Source organism: Lepidochelys kempii, chromosome 4, assembly GCF_965140285.1.
Source record: "Lepidochelys kempii isolate rLepKem1 chromosome 4, rLepKem1.hap1, whole genome shotgun sequence".
In the NCBI taxonomy this organism is placed as follows: Eukaryota; Metazoa; Chordata; order Testudines; family Cheloniidae; genus Lepidochelys; species Lepidochelys kempii.
The window spans coordinates 116,154,018-116,176,835 of record NC_136383.1 but is presented as its reverse complement, the minus strand read 5'-3'; the positions used below and the strand labels follow the sequence as shown (position 1 = coordinate 116,176,835).

The window sequence follows — 22,818 nt, the reverse complement described above, 5'->3', positions numbered from 1 at the left end:
AACTTGCACAGTAAAAGTACTTGTGCACTTATCCAATCAGATTGTGGCAACAATGCCATGTGCCTTATCTAGCCGCTAATAACTCACCAATGCAGCTCAAAGAGTCACTGGCTGCTATTGGCTATTCAGTCAGAGTCCAAAATATATAAATAATTTTGAATAAACAATTGTGATTGTACACATTCTGCAACCAGAAAAAAAACTAAATTAATTGGCTAGCTGGATTGCTGCCTGTGACGTACGCTGGATTATATAATTCTTTGAGGTATGTGCCCATAGTGTGCTAGGATCCATTACCAAAACCCGGGAAATAGTCCATTAATAATTTTTGTCATGATTGCAGATGACAAGAGCCAGTTGTATTTTAAGCCACTTAGTAATTAAACATTTAAGATAATGTGCCGCTATTTAATATACAACATAGAAAGAGAAAACCGAACAGAAGGCAGTCTCTGGAATATTTTATCATGGAGAGATTGTGGGACTGTGTATCTTCAGTACTGTAATTTTACAAAATCAAGTGCCACTGCAGTAAAATGTGGTAATAAAAATATAATTCCCCCCTCTGCTAACAGCAAACTGGTTAGACTCCCCTTATCTGCTCAGAACAAAAGTGTGACCCAAAACTTTACCCTTGAAATAAAGTATTGCTCTGATTTGAGTAAACAAGACAAGCCCAGTGATCTGAGATCATGTAGGATGGTAAAGTTATAAAGGATGAATGAGCCCTGAGGAGCCCCTTTCAGTTTTATTTCTTCCTTACTTTGACCTCCCCCGTATTATTCTTGTGTTTTGGAATAATCATCCATAACTTGGCTGCAGCTTGCCCCTGGCCTCTTTTCCTGGTCCCATTTCTGCAGCTAAACAAAAGGTGTATCGACTTCAAGGAGATATAAAGCACATTTACAAGTTAAATTAACTCTTTCTTTTCTCTTGCCTTCTACCACCTTAAGCTGGAAATCAGACAAATGACCTAAGCCCACTCCTATTAAAACCAGCCGATTGATTTCAAGAAGAGTTGGATTGGGTCCAAAGTGTGTATGTGAGCTCCAGAGTGACTATACCAAATGCCTCCTCAGCTTTGCCTGGGGGTAGGTCTTATCTATACTGATGGAAATGCGTTTCTTACAGCTCTTATCAACCCTGTGATGTCAATACTACTACAGAAGAGGTAGCTGGGTTCCTTACTTTCTTGTGCATCATCATCGGACATTCCAATAACAGGCCAATCTGCTACACCTGCACAAACATGTGGATGGTCATGATTTTGCACAGGTGTCATTCATGTCATTGCTGGAACTCAGTGGGGTTCCACAAGAGTAACTGAAGGCCTAATTTGATTCGCAGAAGCTTTAGTGCTGATGATGATGTGCAGGGTGGCAAGAACCTAGCTAGACTTTCAATGCCCAGTGAATGGGGAGGGATGGAAGGGGATGACACTCAGATCCGGGGAAGGGTGTGTTCTAGGTCCATGACCTTTCATGCAAAGTGAACACATTTGCCTCATAAATGGAGCGGCACTAAGCATAGAACCCAAAATGCCAGTTTAATAGTTGCCTTTTAGAGCAGAGCTGCACACTAGAGAACCAGTCCAGGAGTGGGATGAGTACCTTCTGTGAGTAGGGTTGCCAACTTTCTAATTGCATAAAACTGAACACCCTAGCCCCGCCCCTGCCATGAGGCCCCCCCCCCGCCCCAGTCACTACATTCCCCTTCCCTCCCTCCCTCACTTTCACTGGGCTGGTGTGTGGGCTCTAATTTGGGGTGCAGGTTCTGGGGATGAGGGGTTTGGGGTGCAAGGGGGGCTCCAGGCTGTGGGGGTGGGGCCCAAGGGATTCGGAATGTGGGAGCGGGCTGCAGATAAAGGCAGGGCGTTGGAGTGTGGGCTCTGGGCTGGGGATGAGGGGTTTGGGGTGCAGAAGGGGGATCTGGGTTTGGGGGGCTCAGGGCTGGGGCTTGGGGTTACCTTGGGCGGCTCCTGGTCAGCGGCACAGTGGGACTAAGGCAGGCTCCCTGCCTGTCCTGGCACCACGCTGTGCCCTGGAAGCAGCCAGCAGTTCTGGCTCCTAGGTGTGGGGGCCAGGAGGCTCCTCACACTGCTCTAGTCCACAAGCACTCAACTCCCATTGTCCACGGTTGCCAGCCAATAGGATTGCAGAGCCAGTGCTCATGGTGGGGGCAGCGCGCAGAGCCCAGAGCCCTGTGTTCCCCCCCGCCTAGAAGCCAGACCTGCTGGCCACTTCAGGGGTGCAGTGCAGTGCCAGGACAGGTAGGGACTAGCCCGCCTTAGCCTGGCAGCATTGCTGACCGGAGCAGCATTGCTGACTTTTAACGGCCCGGTCGGCGGTGCTGACCAGAGCAGCCAGAGTCCCTTTTCGACCAGGTGTTCCAGTCGAAAACTGGACACCTGGCAACCCTATGTGAGGTGTCAGGACACCGAACACCTGGCAACAGACTGTAAGGCATCAGGCCCCCTTGCCTCCAGCTGACTATAATGGGAACTGAGGTCTTAGCACCTTGCAGGACCAGACCATATGCTCCTGCTGCTAATTAAATTCCACCTTTAGGAGAAATCCTCTGTTTAGGCTATGATTGGTTGCCGAAGAAATTTTGCTATAAAGAAATTTTGGAGTGGATCATTACTGTCCTTACATTTCACTCCATGGATGCAGAATCCCTTATGTTGCCAATGCTGCTCCAGACCGAATATGGGCAATGGTAATAGAAATGTAATTTCACCCAAAACAATCATAATTACAATGTGTATAGCCATTGTTCTGGATCGGTCATGCTCTTTTCAACTTAAACATAAATAGTGCATGACATACTTATAATCATAGATAGGGCTGAGACTGCAAATATTTACTCATGTGAGTGGTCCCATTCACTTCTATGGGACTACGCAAAGAAGTAAAGTCACTCATATGGGTACTTTCAGGACCATTTCCTGTATGTTCATTTAAACTACAGTAGGAATATGGAAGTCTCTAGAAACCACATGAAATGGTATCAGCTGTGCTTCCTCCCAAGAGAAACAAACGTTAAGCAAGAACGAGGTCATTCTAAAAAAAAGTATAAGCAAAAAAAGTTTATTTTGGACAATGAAAGCTGCCTTCTACAGGCCCAGAAAAACTCTGCTCCTTGTCTTGATCCTGTTTATTCCAAGCTATGCCACAGCTAAGCAATTAACAAACATCATTTTCAGATGAAAGATCTAAAATAATTTTATTTCACTACACTAGACTTGTAAGCTGCTAAGTTCTTCATGGGAAAGCTCTATCAGTTTGTGGAGCTGCAAGAATCTAAATTATGAATGTTTTATGCCAAAAAATTATATATAATGTGCAACCAAATCTAAAAATAGACTCAATTATAAAAAACAAAGCGGATTTGCGTAAAAAAATTAAGCTATAATCAATACAATAAAATAGAATGCTTTAAATAAAATGTGCTTCTTATCACTTCCAAAAAGTCTAATTTATTTTTTAAAAAAGTTGAAAATGAACATTTGCTTACAGATGTTGATCTTAAAAAATATTAAAAGGACATAGCAGAACAATCATGCATTTATTAACAAAATGTGGATGTACCAAATTATGAAAATACTATAAATATATGGAGGTGTCCATAATTTTTTTTTTAAAAAAGTGTTATGTATCAGTGTTACTCCTAAGTAAGTGGATGTATTTTTCCCTACCCAAGACAATTCTTAACCAGAACAGATCACTGGAAACACAGACATTACTTTTTCACAGTTTATAACATCTTTCTCTCTAAATGTTATGTACATGAGCAAATTTCTAACAATTTTAGTTCTCAGATTTTGAGTTCTCACTTGCGCAGCCTATGATCTTTAACCTTCATAATAATACACTATCCATGTGCCCGAGTCTGCTTCCACTAAAATCAACAACAAACCTCTCATTGACTTTAATGAAACTAGGATCAGGTCTTCTACTATCAAGCAGAATGCAAAAAGTTAAAGAACAATGTGAATACATACATTAATGCTATGACTCCTTCAACTCATTTCAGGTAGTTAAACGAAAGTATTAGATATTTGGTCTATTTCACACTACATTAATATATTTACATTGTATACATACTTTATGACCTTGATGGCAAATGTTTGGGCTGTGTTTAGCAGTCTCCTGAAATTCTATATTTAAGTAGATTGTTTTAATTAACAGAGATGGCAGAGTATTTCCTTTAACATTTGCTAAGGTAAGATTTTAAGGACAAAGCTGGCCCAGACATAGCACTGTATCTTGCAAGTAACCAGAAACCTGCCAACCTTGGAGACTATGTCAAAATGAATTCTTTCAAGTTTTGTTCCAGGATTTTGAAGATGTTACAAAAGGAGGGTCAACACATAAAACCCTTATATTTTGCTGCTGATGGTAATTTTTCTGGTAGTACAGTCTAAAGAGAAACAGTGTCATCTGTGTAAATTGAGCTCCCAATCTGTGAGCTTTGTATCTTTGAACTCAGCAATGGGATTGCACTTTTTGTAGGAGTCAGTTTTCCTGGGGGAAAAGGTGAAATATCAAGCCGTGCACAGAGACGAGTGTTAAACTGTGCAACAAGATGTGTGTCCAACTAGCTGCTGCAGCCTTTTGTACACCCATGTCCCAGTAGGTTGTTGTTGTGTCCATCCTGAAGTCTTCCATGTGTTTGAAGAGATGTTCTCCTGTCCAAACTAGACGTCGGCCCACTTTGTTCCTGCTGTCTTCTCAGTCTACCAGGGATTAAAATGATACATATATTAACTGTGGACAAATAATGATATAAGAATAAAAGTACTGTGCCTGTTGGCTTAGGGATATGTACATATTGCTACTGCACACTGGGCCCAGTTTCGCCCCCCAGTTATACCTGTTAGATCTCATTGACTTCCCTAGCTCGCCCACTACTTGCCCAATACCCACTCTACTTTGAGTGAGTGGGAAGGGGAGGGACAAAAAAGGAATGTGCAAGGGGAGGAGCTGTGGCGCTGCCCACTCCCCTATGTTGACCAAAATGACTGGGGAATTACTGTGATGGTATATAATCACCGGCCTTTTTTACCTTGGCCAAACAGTACTTCTCTGTGGTGTGAAGGACTTTTCACAGAGTTGGGAATTGGCAGGTCTGACTCCCTGAGGGGCTGTGGGTAAGTCACTGTGGTCTTTGCCCTCTTCCCGGTGTGTAAAGTGGGGGCGATGATCATACTTACCCAGGGGTGCATGAAGAGTGACATGTTTATCTGTGCAGTGCTTTGAATATATACATGACGTGGTACCATTACCCCAGCATTTCCCAGTGCTTTAAAAACTGACCAGAGCTAACTGCAAATCTGATGTGGTCATCTAAGGCAAGTGGCAGCGTTCTAAGACTTATATACACTTTTTGTTCACAACTATTGACCTACTTGTTGCTGAGACAACACCACTGGTCATACATAATTGTTCCAAACTCTGGTAAATCACTGGGGGAAATAGGAGAGGTTTGCTGGGGAGCAGGCACTCAATGACCTGCTGGCAGTTGCCCACCAGGATCATTCTGGGCCTGGCTAGAGGGCCAGTCCACATCCAGTCTCAGCGCATGTCCACTACCCACCGCCACAGGGTGCAATTAACATGCTGGTCCTGAGAATGCAGCACAATAGTGCCACCCAGTGGATGCTGCAGCACAGTGTGTGGAGAACTTCCGGTTTCATGCGACAATTTATTTTTCCAGGTTTCTCTGGCAAATGGTTTCACTCAGAGTGAAAAGAAAATCCTTTAAAAACAGGCTTTTATAGTAAAAAACCATTATAATTTGCAAATTATGCTGACAACACAATGATATACAGGTGTTCCACATTGCAGTTACTTATCACACCTTTTGATGGCTGGTGTCACACGTCTGTTGGTTGGAAGCTGGAGAGCATGAATAAGGAAAAGGTTACTGTGTTTTCTCCCAGCCAGCAGTCCTACCCATCAAGTCCCAATGCACCCTACTGCTCCCCGCCTTCTCCCATTTCCTAGGTGCTTATCTTCTGTTAATTTCAATAGGAATTAAGCACTTTTGAAAATCTTAATTCCCATTGAAATCAACAGGAGTTAAGCACCTATGTGTTTCTGAGTGCTTTCCTCATAAAATCAGTAACAACAGTGAAATCCTTAGCAGACTTCATGGAGTCTGTCACTTCCCCCTTTTTCATGTCAAAACTCTGATTGGGGTTGTTGTTTTTTTTTTCTTTTGATTGGTAGGGATTTGGGATTAACAGGATGTTCATACTGTGAACATCACTTATGGTGGAAAGACTTCCTCCAAGAGGAAGGATTCACAATGTTTCCTAAAGATAGACTCTGGATTCAGGGTTTTCAGACTTTTGAGAGTCTCTGAATAGACTGAGGGGTTGTGCTTCTTTTGACCTTCATGCAGTCTGTGTTGGCAGTGAGTTGCAACTGCACACTCACATCAGAGCTTGGCATGGTCTTGCCTTCTGTGGAGTCCTTGATAGTCATAGTTTATAGAGGCCAAGAGCATTGTGATCTAGGCTGACCTCCTACATAGCACAGGCCATAGAAGTACTCCAAAATAATTCCTAAAGCATAATTTTTTTAGAAAAACATCCAATCTTGATTTTAAAATAGTGATGGATAATCTACCATGACCCTTGGTAAATTGTTCCAGTGCTTAATTACTCTCACCATTAAAAATTTATGCCTTATTTCCAGTCTGAATTTGTGTAGCTTCAAATGTCCAGATACTGGGTTAAGTTATACCTTCCTCTGCTAGATTGAAGTGCCCATTATTAAATATTTGTTCCCCAGGAGGATTCTCATAGACTGTAATTAAATCATCCATTAACTTTCTCTCTGTTAAACTAAATAGATTGAGCACTTTGAGTATTTCACTAGAAGGCAAGTTTTCTAATCTTTTAATCATTCTCATGGCTCTTCTCTAAACCCTCTCTAGTTTATCAACATCCTCTGAATTGTGGACACAGTATTCCAGCAGCGGTCACACCAATGTGAAATAAAGAAATAGAATAACCTCTCTGCTCCTACTCAAGATCCCCTGTTTATGCATCCGAGGATCACATTAGCTCTTTTGGCCACAGCATTGAGCTGGGAGCTCATATTCAGTGGATTATCCATCACAACCCCAAAATCTTTTTCAGAGTCCTTGCTTCCCAGGATAGAGTCTCCCATCCTGTAGGAATGGCCTACATTCTTTGTTCCTAGATATACGCATTTACCCATATTACAACATAGTAAATATTGTTTGTGTGCACCCTATTAATGATCCAGATTGCTCTGAATCAGGGATATATAATCTAAAGGAAAGATTTCTACAGGGTTTATGATTTACATTTCAGTGGGGACTCTCATGTGACAGACACATTTTGTGATTTACCTTTACAGGCTTAAATATTTGGAATTCACTGACACTGAAGTGGTAGTGACAAATTCAGCAACCCAGGTGGCAAAGTGCAGATGTAAAGTGCAGCTGCCCACGCCAACTAAACCTGCTGCACCAACAGGGGCTCTCATCCTTTTGCAGGTCAGCCCATGGCCCAACCACCTCCCCACCCTAAGCCTCTGCCAGAGATACAGATTTCATTTCCAGCAGGACCATCCTTGAGGTTTTATGCAAGCTTCAGCTGGGGGTGAATTTAGCTTTTTATGTGCTGCAGCGATCCTTTGTTTACTTCCACGGGAAGCTCGCCCACACCCACAAGGGTGCCCACACTATAATATTAGGGCAATTTTTGAAAAGTCATTGTCAAGACCTACAGTATGTGCACGTCCTGTAAAAATAATGGGCTATATGCACCTCTTTGAAACCCTCCCCCATTATCTTTTGGGCCATCATTTTACCATTGATTGTAGACAATGGCTGTCTGCAGTAGAAGAAAATATCCACACGGGAATACGATTACTTGGACAATAGGCAGGTTGGCTTGATGGCTGGCTGCCACTGTGGAGCATAAGAATTAAGCTTGCTACAGAAACACTTGATAAATTCTCTGTCTGCATTTTCCTAGCAGGTTTTTCCCCTCTTAGGAAGTGGCTTTTGCTGTTCTGGGTATTTGTGAAACTGAACAAGCTGGGAGTATTTTGCAGGTCATACCTGAATTTTATTGTTGGCCTTACACCTGCATCACTGCACTTAATTCTCATCTGCCAGCTTTTATAGCTAGCTGCAGTTTAAGGAATAAAAGAGACAGAAACAAAGAGAAACAGACAAACTCTGCTGCTGAAGTTGCTACCAATTTGCCTCACTAAATCAAAATTTTGCGGAGTTATCTCCCCTGCTGAAAACAAACTGATCAACTGGGTGATAGGAGTGTAAAAATCCTTGTCATTTCTTGGGTTTTTATTATTATTTAGATCTTACAGCAAAACAAAAGATGATCCTCTTGTTAGATAAACACACTTGCTAATGCTGCATTTCCATACACGAGGAAAATATTTACTTCCAGTTGGAGGGAGTTTTAATTTAGAGGAAAAACAACAAGAATGAACAGCAGCAAGAATGAACAGTCTCCATAAGAGAACAGTGTCTCCTCTGTAACAGATACAGAATGGCAACTCTATGAGCAAAATGGCTGCTATCCCTGTGCTAGATTCATACAAATTTAAAGGCACAGATAACAAAGGCATTCCCGTGTCATAGCTAAATATATCAGAACTGATGTAATAATAATTTTACATTAAATTGAGTTATCAGTGTGATGCTGGCACATCACCTCACTTCACTTGTGTATTAGTACAGATCAAAGTAATTGTTAAATGGATAAGAGTGTATTTGGCATTTAAACGTCATGAAAACTAATGGGATGTTACATAGATTGTTTTCACTTCTCTGTATCCTGTTATAATGTAATAGCAAACATTTACATTGTAAAGACCCCTGTCTAAATAATCCATCAGACAAGAAAGAGGCCTTGTGAAATGCAAACAAAGAACTTTAACAGAAAAGTGCTAATTTGAAAGCAAGTGTCCATTGTGTGTGGTGATTAAGGCTGTGAGTCTGTCATGGAGATCGGGAAGTCACGGATTCCATGACTTTCCAGGACCTCTGTGACGTCTGCGTGGACAGCTGCTGGGGTGCACCACAGGGCCAGCTGGTGCGGTGGCCCTGAGCAGCTGGCCCCTGGGCTGTCTGATCAGCAGCTGGTGCCACTGGCCCCAGAGGCTGCCCAAACAGCGGCGGTCCCAGAGCAGTGGCAGTCCCAGGGGCCCGGAGCTGGGGCCAGTTGGCCCTCAGGATCCCTAAAGCAGCAGTGTCCTGAGGCCACCCAGAACGGGGGCTCTCTGGGGCCCTGGAGCTGCTGAGTTTTAGTCAGGGTATTTATAGTAAAAGTCATGGACAGGTCACAGGCCGTGAATTTGTATTTATTGCTCGTTACCCGTCCATGACTTTTACTAAAAATCCCAGTGATTATAAATCTTAGCCTTAGTGAAGATCGGAGGTCAACGACTCAAAATGCATTCCTCACTCGCCATCAAAGGAAAAGCTCACCCGGGTAGTCACACTGCCAGCTTGTTTTCTCTGAGAAGCAGCTATAAGAATGGATTAAAGAAAAGATCCTTCATCTCTGGATGATTTGGATTGTAACAGGGCAGAATAACTGAATGAGAAGATGGCGATCCCCAGAGTTATTCTGGGTAGCCCTCAGAGACTTTTGGGAAACTGGCAGTCTATTATATCACTGCTACCATTTGGAATTATAGACTGTGACTCACCTGTACATACATTTTACTGCTTTAACATCTCAGTAACTCATTTCCTTTTCTTAGCTAATAAATCTTTAGTTTGCTATAGAATTGGCTGCCAGCATTGTCTTTGGTGTAAGATCTAGAGTACCAATTGATCTGGGGTAAGTGATTAGTCTCTTGGGACTGGGAGCAAGCTGATGTGATGTGATCTTTGGTGTAAGTGACCATTTATCACTAAGTCCAGTTTGGTGGCAAGATAGACTGGAACATTTTAGGGGACTCTGTGACTCCATAGTAAGACTGGTACAGTGATCCAGGAGTTCACATTTGGTACTGGCTTGGTAAAATCTAATTATTGAACACACCACCCGTTTGGGGTGTCTACCCTATTTTCTGACAGTCTATCCTAAGGTAGGCTCTCACAGTTGTGAGCCACTCCAGAAATTGGGATAATCAGAATTTTCCCTTGCATGTGGTGCTGAAGTTATCTTTTGTACATCTCCCACAACACACAAACACTTCCCACTGTCCATTAGGACCTAAGAGGCAGGCTCTCGTGGCCAGCTCCCCAGTCAGCAAATGGCTTCAAGCTGTTTTCATGCAAAAAAATTCAACACACAATCTCTGAACCAAGCTTGAATTTTCTGAGGATTTTCAAGTAAATGGGAAAGCACCCACCCTAATGGGGCAGATTTATGGAGGAGGTACAATCTTTCTGGCATATGGTGGTTATGTAAGTGTTGAGGCATCTGCTTTTGGGTGGAAGTATGTACTGTTGGTTGCCTTAACTATTAATTTTTAGCTTTCTAGACTTTGTTAAGGTTGACTTTTAGATAATGCATCTGAACTACCCCACAGTGCAATATTTGTGTGTATATGAACAGGGAGAGCTGTGTAGTGCTATCCATCTTTCTTGGGGTTTTACAGCGCTGCCCATCATTGTAGTATCTGAGTGCCTTCCACGTATAATCAATAGCATTAGCAAAGTCTCTAGTGGACTTCCAGCAGTCTCTGGCACTTCCCCCTTTATGGGACCAAATCTCTACTCCTATTCTTTTTTGCTTGGTTATTTTAGGCCCCAATCCTGCAAGGTGCTCATTGAGGGTAGATACCTGAGCCAGCATAGGGACTCAGTGAAGTCAGAATTCCATGTGAACACAGGATCTACCAGTGTCATTGAAGGATCAGGGTCTTAGATTCTAAGCTCTTTGGAGCAGAAACTGTATCCTCCTATGTGTGTGTGAACAGCAGCCATTACAATAGGGCCCTGACCCTGATAAGGTCCTCTGGGCACTACTGTAATAAAAACAACAAGAATCATAATATACCACAATAACCTATATGCTACATCACTTCCCAACATTGTTTTTGCTTACTAACATGTGTGTTTTGGTAGCTCACTAGCTTACCAGGTAATCACATACGTCTATTTAATTTAATTCAATACAATTGATAGATCTGTTTTACCTATAGCTTAACATTACAGATAAAATTCTGGTGGAAATGGCCCTGCAAACTTAAATACCTTCTTGCACTGTTGGCACTCCTATGACATTTACTCCTACTCATTCTTAAAATCCTCAGGGAAACATGCCTACACCATAGATAATTGATTCAGGTTGATGGTTCCTGTTGAGTAATTATGTTCAGTAAATGTCTGTGAATATAATTTGCCATCAACTGACACTTTACAATCAAGTATAATGGGTTCAGGTGCACATAAAGACTAACTAACATGTGAAATACTGGTATGTGGAATTCAAGGGACAAATTAGACCAGATGCTGTGATACTGTGACCTAGAGTGCCTTGAAATCTCAGGCTTACCATGGGAATAGACAAAGCAAAATAAGACTCAAGAGAAGGAATAAATAAATGAAAACAGCAACTGATGTGCCACCATTTTTAAAAAAATGAAACATAAATGCCAAATTAGCATTAAGGTTCAACCCAGACTAAGAAAATAGGTCATGCTTAAAAATATGTTCCCAGATGACTATGACCAGATATGCTAGTCTACAGTAGTGTTTAAAAATGTATTAGTTAAAACATGATTTATTTTTCCCAATCTAGGGATGGCCTTTGTAACAAGTATACAAGCAAAGTGAAGGCTGCTCCTAAAACCTTCCATAGATCTACAGGGTAATAAGTCTCTGTGGAGCTTAAACAGGGACAATGGTTTAATCTATCAAAGCCATGCTCTCCGTTCCTGTTCATACATTGCTCCAGGCTCTTGTTTACGTATGTGTATTATTCTCAGAAGCAGACGACCTGCCAAAAGGTATTCCAAGCAAAGACACATTTCCCAGCCTGCCTTGAATGACCACTGTGGTAGAGTGAGGTTGGGAGCAAGAGCCTTCTCCTTTTGAAAGACAGTCAGCAGACTACCCACAGCAGGTGCTTTGACCTGCCCTCTACCAGGACCACATCCAAAGGAAATTATGGGGGAGTAGGACAGTGCTTTGCCTGCAACCACATGTGGAGCTGTTTGCAATAATTATCCCCCCAGCCATTCAAGGTTCATCGAAGGTTAATCTCCACCTTGATCTTGGAGCTCTGAGTTTGGGGCCTTAAAAAAAAAAAAAAAGCTATGAAAGACAGGCTCATTAAGAAGCTGTACCATGTTTCCCCCAGACTTCTCCCTCATCTCAGTGACCTTGTAATATGTCACTGGCCAAAGGACTTAAAAGAGATAATGAGTCATCAGATCCTTTGTGATGCTGGATGGATATAAAGACATGACTTCTTGAGGTTGCACTGTTGATATATGCAATGCCGCAGCTCACTGTCAACATGTAGTGATGTAAAGCCATGAGACAGTATGACACAACCCCACAACAGCAATCCATCATCGCTTTGTGACTCTCCTACCCTCTCTTCCCTCCCCCCACTTCCTGGCTCCTGAAAGGAAGGGCATGGTATTGTTTTCTGGTGGCTTTAGATGTGGTTTGGAGGCAGGGGAGAAACTCAGTGGTTTTTGCTTATTAGTACCAAATTGCTTAATGCTGTATATCTGTGCTGCCGCAGGTATGCCAGACAGGCGCTGTAATCAAAACTGTGGACCCACGAGAGCGGGTATCACAAGAAAAGAGACGTCCGGAATTATGGTGTGTGAAAGTCTAAACTGACTACATGTGATCATAAATGCGTGAATATAAACTCTGCCTGACAGACAACAAACATGTAGGGGCTGGATGGCTTAGATGATATCACTCCTTCTTCCTGTCTAGCAGCAATAGACCGCCAGGGAATCAGAAACAGCTATTAGCTGCAGCCTGAAAGTGGCTGTAAACATTGTTTTACAGGCTCTCCGATGTCATATTTATCTGACACCGGACAGGAGTGCGCATTACAAACAAGAGACAAAACAGCTGCTACAACTCTTAAACAGTAACCAGCCTCCACCTATGAGAAACCTCCAATCGACAGAGGAGCCCTGGGCTCCTCACTACCTGTAGGAAGCAGAACACGCCCTTTCCTGCTCCCCACCTCCCCACTTGGAACCAACTCCTTCCTGTGTGATCTTGGGCAGGTCACTTAATCTGCCATCTGTAAAATAGGGATAATACTAGCCTCTCTCATGGAGGTGCTGAGAGGATAAAATCCATTAATGACTGTGATACACTCAGATCCTGTGGAGATGAGTGCCAGGTAAGTATCTAGAGACAGAGAAGTTGTTGGAACAATTGTCCATTGAAATCGTCTATTTATCTACCAACCAAGCCAAGCACAGACAGCAGCTGGGCACGTTTCCACATTGCTCTATCAATATGCCTCAGCTCTGGCTTGGAGGAACCCCCTGTAGTTCAGTCTCTGCAGCCCATGTCAACTCTGCTGAATGCTAATAAGGACACAAATAAGCATGGTTGTTCATGATTATTTGAGACACATGTCCACTAGGAAATGGAAATTATTAACTCTTTCCCCAGAGGCTGAGTAGTCAAGAGATTACCCCAGTTTGGTATATCCACTACCATCTAGCTACATCATTTTAATAGGGTACTGATTAGTTTGCACGGGGTTTGCTTTTGTTCTTTTCATGGGTTCAGTTTTTTATAAGTGGGGGATTATTATGAGAAATGTAGGTCAAAGGAGCGGGATTGCATTTTGGTCTGCTGTTGCAGAGGCTCATGGCCATTCTTATCTCTTCTGGGATTATGTTCCAGACTCATAGGCCAAGTGCTGAGAAAGCTCCATCTCCTGCATACACAAATTTCACGCTTGAGGTTGATAATTCTGTTTTTCCAGTGGAAGGTAGCCATCACAGGAAGTTGTGATCATGTGGTATGAGGTAGCTCCCCAGGTAACTGTGGTCAGGCCCATGGAGGGTCTGAAGATGATGATCCAATTCTTCAGCTAAAGCGAATGTTCCATGGGGAGCCAGTAAGACAGCATGACAGTGAGGTGATAGGCTTTCAGTGGCCTGTGTCACTGAGCTGATTGGCTCGTTTGTTCTTAACCAATTGTAGATTTTACGGTAGGCAGTTCCATACCTTGGTGTAGAGAACTGAGGCCAGGCATGCAAGTATCATTGTGACTAAGTCTGAATCTGACAGGAGATGGCAAATCCTTACGCTGCAGACAAGAAAAAGCCCTTTTTTCATGGTCATGGCTATCTGGGTAGGTGCCCAGATGCATGGTTAAGGGTGCCGTATAGGAAGCTAAATAGAATAGAAAGCAGTGAGGAGTTTTGGGCCCTCTGATGATTGGAACCATGCTTGAATTGAAACGTGAAATTCACCCACTCGCAGAGTTGGATTTGGATATAAACTCCATGGCGCAAGCCATTTTATGTAAAGAACGAGTAGGGGGAGCCATTGAATTCCTAAGCAGCAAAGATCCTGTTTTCACACCAATGTTCCCATTAATTTAAATAAAAGGGAGAAGACGAATCCAGAAAAATCTCTGCTATGCAAACAGAAAGACCTTTCAATAGAAAGTTTTTCTAGATTTTCCATCAGCAGCTAATCCTTTGGGACCTAGTGCTACCATTCTGAGTGAATGTAAATCATATATATTCTAAAACAGGTCTGTTTTAATAAGTGTGTAGACTGATGAAGGGGATAAGGACACCATGCTGGAATTTCCTAGATTTTAACTAACATTTATAATTACACTAAGGATAGAATATTTAGAGGGTTTTTTTAATGCTAATGAAAATTTACATTACTCAGTCTTATTAACTATAGTGCCATGACCACATGCCTGTAATATGCAGGATTCAGATTCGACTCTCAGATGCCTAAATGACTCCCAATGATTTCAATATGACTTGCTTCATATATAATTGACAGGGGAATTTTGCCATAAATTTGCATTCCTTTTCCTATGTGTACAGATTTCTCAGCTTGTTCCACTTCCAAGCTACTAGTCCAATATCCAGCTATGGCATTTATTCCTCTCTTCAGACACCAGAGTTGGGTGTGTTCAGTGCAGCCAATACATGAGGCTAATGTCACCCTTAAATTTGTGCAGTAAGGGGCAAGTCTGCAATTTTCTTCTTTTCCTCCTGTCATTCTCTAAACAGCTCTCCTATTTGGACACCGTTGGCCTGGTCCTGCAAGGTGCTGAATGCCTCCTTCGGAAGGGCTAAGGGCCCTCACCTCCCAGAGAAAACAGGAGTAGAGGAGTCTCAGCACTTTTCATAGATTTTTAGATAATTTTGATCATCTAGTCTGATCTCCTGCATAACACAGGCCCAAGATTCACCCAATAATTTCTGCATCAGGATCTGATCTTTGTAGGATAAGATTTACTTTACTTGTCCTCTGTAATCCCAGTCCTTTTCTCCATTGCGATTTAAACACAGGTTTCTTGTGCATACTCCTAAGGATTTTAGTTTGATTGGAGTTGAATTATTTTATCATTTAGCGTGTGCATAGTCATCTAGCCAAGTGATGGCATCTTCAGTGGCATGATTCAGTTCTTCTAGGCCACCGCTGACCCTAGTCAGCAGGCATTCCTTGACAATGTATGTCATTGTCTGTGTTGGGCTGCAGCTGCACAAAGGGCTGTCACAAAGGCCCCAGCAATACTGGTTAGCTGCACAAAGACCTTGCCCGGTCCGGAACCTGTTCAAAAGGGATCATTGGCGACGGGGCAGGTCAAAACCAGGTGGGCAAATTGTGGGGTTGGCGACGAGGGACTGGTTGGGGATTATAACTGATATCCATTCCTCTCGCCAGAGTGTTTCCACCCTAACATCCTGGTGTGGCAAATAATAATGGGTGATGTGATGGCAAACATGCAGCTGGTGGTTTAAAAAGGTTATTGTGCAGCAGCAGGCTTGAGTTGGTGCATACTTTCTCCAGTAACTTACCAGTGGCAACCTCCTTGTCTGATATAAGGAGGAGCAATATTCCTCAAAACTGGAAGCCATAGGAGCAGAGTTGGATGCAGGGTGCCAGAGATGATGCGCTTGGTAACATGTAACTGTGTATCCACCAGTTTGGTGTGTGATGATCGACTCCAAATACCACAGAATACAAGGTGGCAAATGCCACTGAATATGAGGTGGCAAAAGCTGACATCCGCGAAGTTGGAGCACGAGCACCCATGATGAACTTGCTAGTTTTCTAAGAAGATTGTTGCACGTCTTAACTTTAGCTGCTGTCTTCTTCAGGTGGGCATGGTAACTCAGTGTGAAGTCTAAGGTCAGACCAAGACAGACTGGTTCTACTTCATGCTTCACCATTCAGATAAACATTCAGTTCTCGGGTTGCACTGGCATGGTGAAGATGGAACAAACTGGAGACAGTTTTTATGACGCTTGGCTGGAGGCACCAAGTCTTACAGCAGTCAGCTAACTTTATCACGTCCCGTTTAAGGTGGCATCAAGCTCATGAAACATCTGGTCCTCAGTATTGCAACAGATGTCGTCTATGTAAATGAACTTTTGTGACTCCGTTGTTGACAGGCCATTGATGTAAAGGTTGAACAGGGTTGGAGAAAGCACGGAGCCCTAGGGTAACCCATTGCTCTGTCGTCTCCAAGCACTCGTCTTCTCCCCCATATGGACTCTGAACTGCCTATCGTGGCGGAACAGTTCAGTGACACCTGTGACCCAAGGTAGCGGGAGCCATACCACCTTCATGAGCAGGCCAGTGTGCCATACCTTATTGTACGCCGCTATTAAATGGATGAAAACAGCGCCTGTTTTCAAGTGGAGTTGAATACTCATAATGATTCATTCTGTACCTGGTTGGATTTTCTTTTCTTAATAGGGGTTTCATGTCTCTGTAATGTCTATCTAGGTATTTATATCACTCATCACCATAATAGCTGAAAGCTCGCCTTTTTTTCTTCTTTCTTTCTTTTTGCCACTCAAAGTATGCTCTGCTGACCTTGCTTCATCTTAAATCTCTCTCCCCACCCCAGTATTTCAGGTCACTGTGCTACTTCTCACTAATCTCTTCCTTGTTCCTTTTGCAATGGACGTGCCTGCCTTTCTTCATCAGCCATCTTACCTAATTAAAAAGATGCCTTGCTAAGTATTATTGAGTCTGGCAGGCTTCTCAGGACTAGTAACTGCTCCTTAGCAATGAACTTCTCCATTTCTGGGCAGTCATTTGTGTTCACCATTAATGATTTAGAAGTACCAATCCAAACTCAATTCTTTCCCCCTTAATTGAGTTGCTGCATGGTCAGGGACTGGCGTTTCATCTGAAGACAATTTCCACTTCAAGAGAGCATCTCATCAAATAATGCCAGGAGCTACATAATAGTAATTAGAGCCATACCCTATGCTTTTTAATATTAGTTCTACGTTACACAGCATCTATGTAAGGCTTTCAGCATTAAGCTAGAGGCCCTGCCACCAGGAAGTTTACAATGGAACCAAAAAGTGAACGGTACCAACTGGGCAATGAGGCCAGAGAATGCAGGGGTGCTGGAACAATTTGTATACTGGGGGTGCTGAGAGCCATTGAACCAAACTGTAAACCCTGTATATAATGAAAACAACTTCAAGCCAGGGGGCACGGCAGCACCCCCAGTTCCAGCACTTATGAGGGAATGCATTGTTTTTCCACATACTATTGTAGCCAGACAGCCCCCCCCCCCCTCAGACCAGCATTGCTGGAAACACAGGAGGAAGCAGGAACAGGGCACTTAACATATATTCCAGCACAGCCTTTGAAGCTGTGAAAGCACAGGTGTGCTGCTACAATGTGCCTCTGGGAACAGATACAATGATTAAGCTCACAGCAGGCAGAGGCCCTGTGACAGACATGGTTCTTAGCCCCAACTAAATAGCGTGATGCACACACACCAACATCCTAGGTGGGAAAATATTTACCCTGATAAAAGAAATGTCCAGTAGTCGAAACTTATTGTTTCTCTCCCTTGCAAGTGTAAACTACTCTTGCGAAAGCTGGCGTCACCCCGACAGACCAGCCTCAATTTGGCATAAGAAAGGAGAAAGAGAATAAAGGAGTACAGAGGTATAAGTAGGGGACCTACAGCACCATGATTTTTGAGTGCTTTTCACTATCTATCTGCTGGTCAGATAAGTGACAGCCTCCCAAGGCTTCTGCAGCTAAGAGGGTCCCTACGCCTTGTCCCTTATTCGTCTTTCCGCGGAATTGAGTGACCGATCCTGGCTTGGCACCGCTGGAATCGAGAGATGCAAGGAGGGTAAGAAGCACCCACACCTGATCTCCTATCTTTAGTGTACACATATTTTGAAATAGAGCTCTATACTTTGTTTTCTTTCTTTGGGATTGTGGCTTCAGTTTTGTAACTTGTTTGTGTGTGTAACATCTCTACATTTAAATAAGTAGGCACTAGCAATTTTGTAACCACATGATTAGAATCTAGCTTAATAAATTTTGGTAACCATTTATGCATAAGCCTGACTTGTTTTCTCTGGTTTACTGTAAAGCAGCCAACACAATTAAAGAACCTCAGCCGTTTTGGCTCTAAAGCCTGGCCATTAGGTGAGAGTACTAAGAGCCTAGCGCTGAGTTGTGCCGCCTCCACGGGGCAAACTCTTGGGGCACCTGTCAGTCAATCCTGGCTGCCCGCTGCGAAGGAGCTCTGAGCTCTAGCAGTTAAAGTCACGGGTGTGGAGAGGCTCTTAGTGCTGCCATTGGGGCACCTGTCAGTCAGTATTGACTGCCCGCTGCGAAGGAGCTCTGAGCTCTAGCAGTTAAAGTCACGGGTGGTTAGGACCTTGGGGCATCCGTCAGCCTAGCCCGGGCTGCCCGCCGCGAAGGGACAGTGTGTCCTAGCGGTTAAAGTCACGGATGGTATAAACGGGCATAGCTGGCACCTCACCAAACATCCTTGGCCGTCGGCTAACAACTATGCTAGAGAGCTGAGGCAATGCAGCTACCTTCACTTGCGGTGAATCTCTCATGGGGCCCAAATGTACACCTATTATGCCAGATGCAGTAGTCTGCCTCATCACCCTATTAAGCCTCAGGACACCTCTGTGAGGAAGGCAAAGGTGCATTAAGCATGCATGGAAATTGAGGTTAGAGAGTTGAGTGAGTTGCCCAAGGTCAAAGCACCTGATCTAAAGGCCACTGAAGTCAGTGGCCGAGAAGATCTTTCTTTGGATCATGGAGGATAAGAACTGGGTGTTCTTGCTTCCCAAGCCACTAGCCCAGACTTCCACCTCCATTGTGTTTTTCTTGTATTTTTGGCTATTTTGGTTCCTTCTAATTTGTTAATAGAAGCAGCCAGATGTGAAGATTTCTCTAGCGATGATAATATTGGAAGAATAGCAGGAATAATCTGTGTTCAGCCCATTTAATAAAATCATGAACCACCAACGTGATTTTGTCTTCACAATTTTTTTTTTGAAAGGAATTGAAAATATAGCTTTCAGCTATGCTTTCGCATTAGGGGATTCCTTTTATTAAGGCTCTACTAAACAAAATCAGCTTCTTAAGAAACTGTTGGCAAAACTGTTAGAATACAAATTCAGATACTTCTGCAAATGTTTGGGGGAAAGCTATCACTGGTTTTTTATAGAAATAATAAAAATCCTAACAGTAGAAACAGAATTATGGACTTAAAAACCTTGTCAACAGAAAGGATCAAAACATCACTATGAAATCTATGTTTCAGATAGTGGGTCTTAGCTAGAGAAAACAAAGGGGTAATAAAGCATGATACTGATATTGTTTATAGAGTCTCTCTTTTTTAACTGAGGCATGTTAGTATAGCTCTTAAAGAACAAAGGGAAACATTTACTCTTGTTATCAGCTTTAGACTACATCTACACATATCCCATTTGCCCATTTTATTTGGGTTTGTGTTAGACACATACACATATATAATTGCTCTGCAAAGTGCTAGTATTGGAGAAGGTAAACAGTGTGAAAATGTCTCTGTCATGAGATTCTCTCTCACTGCAGGTTGTGCCTCCTCCAGGCTGCTCTGGTGATTAGCTCTCTTCCAGGTTTGATGCCTCCCCTTGGGGTCTCTCTACCTGATGTCCTCTCTCTCACTCTAGGTGTCCCCTGTTTTGCTCCAGGAGCTGTAGATTCCTCTTTGTGACTCAGCCCTCCAGCCAAGTCACTGTGTGGTTTCCCCTTCTGGGGTATGCCCTTCCCTCAGGGCCAGGGTCCTACTCTTTTCCTGGGTTCCCTCCTTCACTCTCTAATACACAGAGAGGGGCTGAAGACATCCACACAACAGCCCTTTCTGTTGCCAGCTTCCTGGCTTTATCCCAGCCCATACCTGCTCAAGTGAGTTTCACCCTCCAATCTGGGGCTGCTCCTCCAGTCTACTCCCCTCATGTGAGGCCTATCACACTAATTGGCTCTTTCTGAGCTTCCTTCCAGGGTTGATGTGGGGTAAACCCCCCATCACAGTCCCGTAAAATTAGTTCCATAATTTGTGGCTCATGTTCAGCTGAAATAGGCATGCTAATAAAAATAAAGCCTTTTATCCAGTGACAGTTCTGCCACTGGCCTATATGAGCACTGGCCCATTCAAAAAATAGTAAAGTATATTAAACTCCATCCCAACAGCACGTGACAGTCAGCGCTCTCAAGAGTTCCCAAATTAAACTGAACTGATGCAGTAATAGGCCAAGGTTGCCTTGGTTTTTGGTGCCCAACTTGAGATAACAAACAGGGGCCTGATATTTTAGAAAGAGTTGAGCACCTTCCCCCTATAAGTAGGCCCCTCTAAGAAGTCTTAAGTGGGACATAATTAAAAATGGAGCCCTACAAAATCACTCGTTGCTTTTGAAAACCTTGGTTATGTTGCACAGGGAGGGAGGATTTGGGGAGCCTGTGGAGAAAGTGTGCACCTGTGCATAGCTTTGTAGGGACTCCCAAAGTGCTATTGTGTGTGTGTGTGTTAGGGGGGAAAAGGGGGGGGTTTAGGGACATGGGTGTCCCAAGGAAGGAATGGGAGTGAGGCTGATAGATTGGCTACTGTGCAGATCCATGGATATTGCTCACTGTATAATAAGGCAGGGGTGCCACAGGAACTATCTGTTGCCTCAGGAGTGGCTCCATGGCCATTTTGCAGCTTGGGAAGGAGGATTTGTTTTTTCCTTGTATTCAGGGAATGATCATGTTATTTTACACTCTGGAAAAGTAGGGTTTTTTCTATTTCTCATGATACTTGGCACTTACATGGAAGTGTCCATACTCTGTACGCTGTATCAATGTCTGCATGCTGATTACAGCTAGGTACATTCAGTCTTCTGCAAAAGACTGCTTTCAGTCACGCATTTTACTGCTTTTGCTCACTACAATGTTTTAAATCTGGGTGCCCACAGTTAGGCTCCCACGTCATTATTTAAGTACCTAAATAAGTGGGCTGATTTTCAAAAGTGCTGCTTCCCATTTATATCAGTGGACGCTACTGAGTGAACAGCATTTTTGAAGATTTGGCCACTTATTTAGGTGCCTAAGTAGGTATGTAGATGCCAAACCTTAGGCACCTATTTCTGAAAATCTTGGCCATAATGCACTTGTTTATTTGGTGAGTCCTGTGCAGTTAAACCAAACGTGCAGGAAAAACAGTCAACATCAGCCCAATTCCTCCATTTCCAATTCCTAGTTTACAAATACATATCACTGCTTCCCTGTGCCAACTCTGCATGCCCTGATACTCCTCAGGTCACCTTCACCCACAACTGACCCTGGGCCTTCTTTCACGCTGCACTCTCAGCCTGTAATGCCCTCTCTCATCTTATATGCCATCCTACCTCTCTCTACTCCATCAAATCTTACAGCTGTCCAGGACATGTGTGTGACTCAGCAGCCATTTTAAGAGGCTGTCCAGAAAAAGGAATTAACTTCAAGGTAATCTCCAATTTTACTGGAAAAGGACAGTGCTAGACACAGCTGGTAACTGTTGAAGTACTGCAGGATTAGTCTATTGAATTGAATCCACACATTTGAATGGAATACTGGGTCTTTTCTGACTCTACCCTCTTGATGTTCACTGTGCTCATAACACTCCCAATCACTTCCTTTCAGTGGAGATTATCTTAGAATCATAGAAGGTTAGGGTGGGAAGGGACCTCAGGAGGTCATCTAGTCCAACCCCCTGCTCAAAGCAGGACCAATCCCCAGATCCCTAAATGGCCCCCCTCAAGGATTGAACTCACAACCCTGGGTTTAGCAGGCCAATGCTCAAACCACTGAGCTATCCCTCCCCCTTTATCTAACCATCTGCAAAAGTTATATGTGACACAGCATGCAAATTCCATCTCTGCCAACTCTGATCTGCTAGATCCTAGCTATGCAAACACTGCAAAAATGTAGTCAGTTGACAGTTATACTTTTGGTGAGAGTTATGACAGTTTACAGAGCCCATTCTTGAATCTCAAAGTCCCATTGACCTTCCTTTAACTGTAGTCAAAAAGTTCCTTGTCAAACCACAAACTGAAAAATATAACACAATAAATACTGTATATTTTCTGCTGTGTGATATCTGATGCAGGATGAAAGGTACATGGTGAGAGAAAGTCACACAGTCTAGGGATACTCTCAGATGTCAGAGACAATAACAAACTGACTTGGTTTATCCACAAAACAGAATTGATCTAGATTTTGGGGGGATTAAATGGAAAGGTGTTGCAGGGCTGGCAGAATCCCTAATCCTACCTTAACTGTACCACATTATCATAGAACCTACTGCTCAAGAAAAGA

The 22,818-nt window shown here is 43.2% G+C and overlaps 1 protein-coding gene across 1 annotated transcript in view; it reads right to left on the bottom strand.

The window, feature by feature from the left end:
- Nucleotides 1–3,554: 3,554 nt before the first annotated feature.
- The window catches only part of STK32B (serine/threonine kinase 32B), a 254,347-nt gene continuing 235,083 nt past the window's right edge, over nucleotides 3,555–22,818 (bottom strand). The window contains exon 12 of the mRNA XM_073340132.1: nucleotides 3,555–4,738. Within this exon, the coding sequence (XP_073196233.1) occupies nucleotides 4,600–4,738 (139 nt within the window). The 3' untranslated portion in view covers nucleotides 3,555–4,599. The remainder of the gene's footprint in view (nucleotides 4,739–22,818) is intronic.